General features: G+C 50.8%; 1 protein-coding gene across 1 annotated transcript; it reads right to left on the bottom strand.

Annotated features, from left to right (window-relative positions):
- Positions 1-1,341: 1,341 nt before the first annotated feature.
- On the bottom strand, positions 1,342-2,022 carry RNF186 (ring finger protein 186). The gene has a single exon (XM_024749684.1). The coding sequence runs from the start codon at positions 2,020-2,022 to the stop codon at positions 1,342-1,344; it is 681 nt and encodes a 226-aa protein (XP_024605452.1).
- Between the last annotated feature and the right edge of the window lie 5,581 nt (positions 2,023-7,603).

Here is a 7,603-nt window from a genome sequence, read left to right as displayed (position 1 = left end):
CGGCCCCCTCCACGTGCTGCAGTGGCGGTGTTCTCTCATCTCTCCCTGACAAAGGGACCGTCACCGCGAACTTCACGTCCACCCTGCAGCTGTCATCCTATCAGGAGGAAAGGCGGGCAAGGAGGGACAATGGATGGTACTCAAGGAACCCTTCTGAGGTTTCAAGTCTGCTTCCCAGTTACGGGGTCTTTGGAAGGAAATAATGTGACATCTCCTGTCTTTTACTCCCCTGCACCCTGATGGGTCCCCCCCTGGCTGACGCCTGACTCTGGCAGAAGTCTCCTCTCTGTTATGGAGCAGAAACGGTGGAGAGAAGCCACAAAAGCCTTTCAGATGGCTGTGACTCTCAGGGAGAGGCAGGAAATGTGGGGTTATTGGAGAGGACTGTTTCATTTATGGGGCCTCTTATCTTTATGACAAAAGCTCAAATGGGCATCGGGAGGCAGTAAGAAAGAAACAATGCCCATAAAGATTTCGTTCTAGAGTGTGGGATCATGTGCATCCAGTGGGCAGCTGGACCCGCTGTGGGGGGATGGGGGTAGTTCTTGTAATGCTGTGATTCTCTGTTAAGTTAGGGCCTGATGACATGGAGCTGAGAAATCCTGGTGGAGCTGCTGAGAGCAATTCCCAGACCCACCTGTGTCTTCTCCAACCCTCCCCAACTCTGCCAACCAAATGTGGGCATCCCCTGGCAGCAGCAGAAGACCCACTCCTCCACACAAGTTCTCCCTCTCCATTCCTGGGGGCAGCTCAATGGGAGACCCGAACCCCCAGGACCTTTGGTGAGGTGGGATGGGCACGAGATGGACAACATCCGGGGGAGCACAGGAGGACTTCCTGTGGGCTCTGACTACCCCAGAGGGAAAATGTGTCACAGCCAGAAATAGAAACAAACGGCCCCAAACACACAAAACCAAACCAAACCAAAAGCAAGCAAGAAACAACCAGATACATAAACTGTAGAAAAAGGGGTTCCGGTTCTATTTGTTGTGCAATAACGTCAATATTTGTAATACTTTTATCAAGGTATAGAAGGAAAAACGGGAGCGTTGGAATAAGCGGAACAGATGGTCCCCCCGCCCCTGTAGCATTCAAGTAGTCTGTGCCTCTTCCCCATTCCCAAACAGTTTAGCTATGCTGTTCCCTGAGCAGGTGTATGTCTATTGTCCAAACACACAGTTCTTGACCCAAGACTGCCATTCTGGCTTTGGCTTGCAGGTGCAGCTGGCGTTTACTCTCCCAAGGGAGCCAGTCTGATGCAGAGCCCCTTACCCTGTTTACTGTGACAGTAAACGGGCCGCAGAGACAGAAGTCCCCAGACACTGCCTGGTCGAAGCGCTCTCAGGCAATGGAAGAGATCTCGCTGGGTTTCTGCTGTCTGCAGAAGAGGGTCCTGGGGGAGGACCAGTAGCCGGCCTGGCTGCTGCGGTGACAGCAGAAAAGCATGGACAACAGCAGGGCCAGTGCGACGATGAAGCAGAGCATCCACCAGATGATGCCCGGGTAGATGAAGGGCAGGATGAGGACGATGAGCAAGACCAGTAGGAACAGGTGTGCCGCCAGGCGCTGGGCTGCCACGCAGTTGGCACTCTCCGTGTCCTGTTCATCCTCTCCGGCTAAGCGCAGATGCCCTGCTATCAGGGTAGCAGGATTCACCAGTCCCTGAGGACAGAGCCGCACCTCCGGGTCCGGCCGGGCCAGCTGCCCCAACACGGCCTCCTGGTCACGCAGGCTGCAGATGAGGCCCCCAGGGACGGCAGTGACCTTGCGGCACAGCGGGCAGGTGATGGACCAGGTGTCGTCCTGCACGCACAGCAGCAGCTTCAGGCAGACGGCACAGAAGGTGTGCTGGCAGCTCAGCAGCTTGGGCAGCCGGGCACGGCTATAGGACTCCCGGCACACCAGGCACTCCAGGTTGCTATCCGCGGAGCCGCGATGACCCCCAGCAGGGCCCGCGGTGTCAGAGGCGGTGGCTTCTTTGGACGTAAGCTGGGGCTGCTGCAGGAGCTCAGTGCAGGCCATTCTGGGCACAGGAGCCACCGGGACGTGGCAGCTCAGGACCTGGGCATCGACAGGGAAGTGTCAGCCGGTGTCACTGGGACCTGGATGTGGTCTGACCTCAGGCTGGGCTTCTCAAGCCCCTACTTCCTTCTCGTCATCAGCCATCTAGCACCGCTCTCCCAGGGCTGCTCAGCTTGTTTCTTGGCTCACGTTGTCCCTTCAGTTATTATTATTTCCTTCCTTGAAACCCGGGGTTAATCAGTAACTTGAGGGCCTGGAAGGGCCAAGGGGGCAGGGCCAGTGCGTGAATCGGATTTTCCTGTGGCGTCTGGTGCCTCATGAGTGCCCGCGGGATTATGGCTTGTGAGCTTCAGGGTACATTAGAATCACCACCACCACCCCCTGCCCCCCACCCCAGGAGCCTTTTAACATGCAGGTTTCTAGGTCCCAAACCCAGAGATTGAGATTCAGCAAGGTCTGGATGGGAATCTTAGAATTTGCTCAGTTAACAAACACCATGATGTGGATTCTAACCCAGGTGGACTCTAACCCAGGTGGATTCTAACCCAGGTGGACCAGGGAGCATCACTTTGAGAAACACCGCCATGGGTGTTTCCCAAAAGGTTTTGGATGTCAGGATCAGCGGGAAAAAGTTTATTTGTGCTTTGAGAATGTTTGCAAGCAGGTGGCCCTGTGAAGAAGAAAGAAGTGATGGGAAAAGTATTCTGAGTAGCCGGGGGGAAAATGTCCAGCCAAACAGTAAAACCGAAACAGTCCGTAGGTATGTCTCACCTGCTACTGCCATCTGTTCCTTTACAGTCACAATAATTGTATTAACCGTTACTGCTTCCCAAGCATCTCATCCCGATCCAGCTGTGCACCTCACATACCTACTAATAGGTACAATTTGTTGTGTGCCGGGCACACTGCAGAGCCAGTAGTAATAAAAACAGCTGCTGTTTGTTTGGGCCTGCTTGGAGCCGAGCCTCGAGACAGAACCTTCACCTGCCATCTCCCTGCATCCTGGCACAACCCTATAAGGAAGGCGCTGCAGAGGTCTGGAAGCAAAGGCAGGGTGTGGTCGGGGCAGGCCTGCCAGCTGCCTGTCAAGGGGCCTTTCATGGGGCCAGGACCCCGTGGAATCTACCAGAGTCCAAGGTCAGGTTCCCAGCCTCTTGCGTCCAGGAACTCAATCTCGTCCTTTGGTGTAGAGACAGTTGGCCTTTAGGCAGCTGACTCAAGCTAACAGGACTCATGTGGGACTGAAAGACATACATAGCATGCAGTTAAGAAAACGTGATTCCCATAATGGAAAAGAATAGGAAAAAGGAAAACAATATGTATGTATAACTGAATCACTTTGCTGTACACCAGAGACTAACAAGACATTGTAAATCAACTATATTTTAATAACAAATTTAAAATTAAAAAAGAAAATGTGATTTCCTCACTTTGCCCTGAACGTCAGAGGGTGGGGTGGTGCAATCCACCTCCTCAAACTAATGCCTCACCTACGTCACGCCGAATCCACCGTCCTTTGCGGCTTCTGTCACCAGCTGAGGTCCACAGAGTCCAGCTCTTCTGACCCAGTGCTTTCCTCCGCCCTAAGGGACAGGCTCTGCTCTCTTGCTTCACCCTCCCCCTGGGTCCCCTGTCTCTGAAATCGAATTCTGCACCCTCTACCCTCGCCATCACATCTCTTCTCCTCCTCAGCCATCAGCCTGACAATCACTTATTTCTTTCTATTCTGTTCTCCCCCAGATCAAGCTGAAAGGTGCCTCAGGTCTAGCACTGGGCATCTGTTTTCTCCCCAAGCCAGGCATCCATCTCTCCTTCTACAGTGGCCTGTTTTCCTTTTGGGCAACCACTGCTCTCCACCGTTGTTGTGTGTGGTTCGAAGCTCTGTGGGAGGAGAGAGGCGATGTAATTCAGGGCAGACCAATCAGCATATTCCACCCCACTGGCTAAAAGAATTGGTTCAGACACGGGTATGTGATCTAAGCCAAACCAATGAGATTCAATTCTGGGAGTTCTGTTGGAACGGCTCACAAGTTTCTCTTACTGCTGGGTTTCCAAGCTAGAGGATGGAACCCTGGAAGTGCCAGGAACACACAGTGTGACACAAAAGAAAGATGAGAAAAGAGTCAGAAAAAGGCCTGATGACATTGAATGCCTTGATCCAGCCATACCTGAAGTCAGAGTTCTTTGGAGTTTTTTAGTTATAATAACCAATAAAATTTACTCTGATTTTTATTCTTAAGTCAGCTTGAGTTGGATTTCTGTCCCTTGCAAGGGATAGACATCTGAGTAATGCAGCAATAGATGAAGAAAAGAAGCCTTTAATTGCTACCTGACACAAGACAATCGAGCTGTACATGGCCAAGGGAGAACTAACACCTGTGGGTTACTATGCCGAAAGAGACTTTGTGTCTCTTTCCTGCTTTGACCCACATTATGTAATGCTCCTTTCTGTTTGCTAGACCTGAGGAAGGGTTGAGATAGGAGAAGAAAAAATTTGCTGAGCTGCATTCATTTATAATGAGAAATAGAAAATCAGGTGGGCAACACAGTTTGGTCAGCTTGGCCATTGAGCCCCGCTCTGCTAGCCAGCTCTACTGGAAGCCAAATAATTAGGAAGGTAGCTGGATGAGGTTGTAATCAGACCAAGGGAAGTTATTTGGGGTTAGTGTCTAAATAACTTTTTGATGTTGGGGGGCAACCACCATGAAGAAAATATATATTGGTTATAACAACCCAAATATTACAGAAATAAATAAAGGAGAACGTGAAAGTTCCTTTGAAAAACTTCTGTTTTCTGAGAAATGACAGCATTTAACAGCACGTTCCTTCACATTGCCCCCATCCTACCATCTGGGCTTGGGAGCTACTTTGTTTCTTAAAGGTGCCTTGGCTTAACTATCATTTGCACTGGCTTTATAGTTAGACAGCCAGCTCTTGTCACTTTGCCAGCTGCGTGGCCTTCGGTAAGCCTTTTCAACTTCATCGAAGCTCAGTTTCTCATTTTGATAAAATGGAGACAGTAACACTGTAGGAAATTGTGGGAGATTACTTAAGCACCCCTTCCCACCTCCATCAAACCCTGCTCAGGGGAGACAGTAATTTATACACCTTGCCAACTAACTGACCTCAGTGTAATTGACCGCACCCAGGGACACAGAGGTAAGACACTTCGGTGATCTGTTTAGCCAGTGCTGCTTCTTCTTTTATAAAAATTAATTAATTTAATTTTATTTATTTTTGGCTGTGTTGGGTCTTCTTTGCTGTGTGCGGGCTTTCTCTGGTTGTGGTGAGCTGGGGCTACTCTTCGTTGCAGTGTGCAGGCTTCTCACTGTGGTGGCTTTTCTTGTCGCGGAGCACGGGCTCTAGGCGCACGGGCTTCAGTAGTTGTGACGCACAGGCTTCAGTAGTTGTGGCGTGCGGGCTTAGTTGCTCTGCAGCGTGTGGGATCTCCCCGGACCAGGGATCAAACCCGTGTCCCCTGCATTGGCAGGTGGATTCTTAACCACTGTGCCACCAGGGAAGTCCCCAGCCAGTGCTTCTTAAAGAGAAGTGAAAGTGGGCAGGATCTGAAGCATAGCCTGAAGCAGATCTATCCCAGGGGAAGGAAAAAATGTCTCTGGAGCCTTCAAAATGTTCAGTTCATCTAGGTTTTTTATTCTACTCCGTGTTACATGTGTGCTTGCAGTAATATTACAATTAGGAAATTGAGTCCTTCCAAATCTTCAAATAAAACATAATTTTTAAATTACTATACAAATGCGAATTCATTAATTCTCAGTAAAACTTTTCTTTTCCCCTTTGAAATGCAGTTTCTTCCATCCTGTGGCTTCACACAGTCCCTGGGTTGTAAGGAATCTGAGAAGCACAGCCTCAGTGAGCTTAGAATTTCATAGCCTCCTGTGAGTGGGGAAACCAGACTCAGGTCTCCTGATGGACCACCTTGGAAACCCCACTTTGCAGGTCGTCACAGACCCTCACCCTACAAAGACATTTCTGATGTGAGCTTTAGGCCCTGCATCAAGTTCACTGGCAAAGGCGTGAGAGGGCGGTGTTGTCATGAGTCAAGCTGCCTGATCCTTGCCTGGCCTCTGATCTTGACCAGCCCACCCTCGCTCCACACCCCAGTGGCCCCAGAGAGCCATGTCCCAGCAAACACCCCATCAGCCCCACTCCCCTCCCCACCCCAGGCTGGCTAGTGTCTTAGCTCACACTCGTCTTCCAGAATTCCTGCCTCTCTGCTCCTCGGAATCCAGCCGGCTATGCCTCCACCCCTCTCAAAGCGTCAGTGTGTCTGAGGGTGGATGGGTGGGGGAGATGGAGGGGCAGGATTTGGAACCAAAACAACAATAACAGGATAGTGAAGATAAGGATGGAGAGGGAGAGACCATGCAAGAAAGTGAGTTGGCCTCTCCCGTTGCGGAGCACAGGCTCTGGACGCGCAGGCTCAGCGGCCCTGGCTCAATAACCCAGCCGCTCCGCAGCATGTGGGATCCTCCCGGACCGGGGCATGAACCCGTGTCCCCTGCATCGGCAGGCGGACTGTCAACCACTGCGCCATCAGGGAAGCCCCTACAATATCTTCTTGATCTGCCTTTTTGCCTGAGGAGCATCTGCTGGTTCAGGTCCTAAACTTGGATCTGTGCCGAGTTGTTTATGAACCTGACTTAAGCCATGAAGGTTGGAACCACGAGCTGATGGGCAATAGGTGAGACCACTTCCGTCTGACTCAGAATTATCAAAACGTGTCTATGCCTGGATTACAGAAATCAGATAGTGAGCCCCTAAGACCACATTTTCTTTGAATTTGGAATGATCCTACAGTCTAGACCCATTTCTCACTGCCACCTCTAAACTTCCTTTCCTGTCCCTCCCTCCCCCTATCTCTCTGGCTAGCTCTAGTTAACCCTTCAACTTGGAATTCTCCCTTGACCCCCTTCTGAATATCTCCTTGGAAACATCTGGCATGTCTTTGAGTCTGCATTCCCTTAATTGCCCCCGCAATTCCATGCAGCCAAGCATAGGGACCCCCACCTTTGCCGTGGCCCAGGCCCCAGGGAGCACACCTGCCCCCCTTAGTGGAGACAGAGCATCTCACAGGTTGTGAGAAATTTTCATCCTCACCCTCGTAACCTCTTTTGCACGTTCTCTAGTTGTTTGGACTAAGAATGTGAGTCCTGGAAGAGGAGCTGGTGGAAGAGGCATTTTCATCTCACCATGAGAGTATTGGGAGACCTCGAGTCCGGCCCCTGTCAGACTCCATTGCCTTAAACCAGCGCTCCCTAACCTTTTTGGCACCAGGGACCGGTTTCGTGGAAGCCAATTTTTCCACGGGCCAGGGTGGGCGGGAGATGGTTTCGGGATGATTCAAGCACACTACATTTGCTGTGCACTTTATTTTTATTATTATTACGTGTAATATATAATGAAATAATTATACAACTCACCATAATGCAGAATCAGTGGGAGCCCTGAGCTCCTTTTCCTGCAACTAGATGGTCCCATCTGGGGGTGATGGGAGACAGTGACACCTGACGTGTGTTGCTTCTGTCCATCTACTCCGTAATCTCGTTTCCGTTGCCAT

This window comes from Neophocaena asiaeorientalis, unplaced genomic scaffold (genome assembly GCF_003031525.2).
Source record: "Neophocaena asiaeorientalis asiaeorientalis breed wild unplaced genomic scaffold, Neophocaena_asiaeorientalis_V1.1 scaffold275, whole genome shotgun sequence".
Lineage (NCBI taxonomy): Eukaryota > Metazoa > Chordata > Mammalia > Artiodactyla > Phocoenidae > Neophocaena > Neophocaena asiaeorientalis.
The sequence above is the reverse complement of the archived record's forward strand: the minus strand, read 5'-3'. Positions and strand labels throughout refer to the sequence as shown.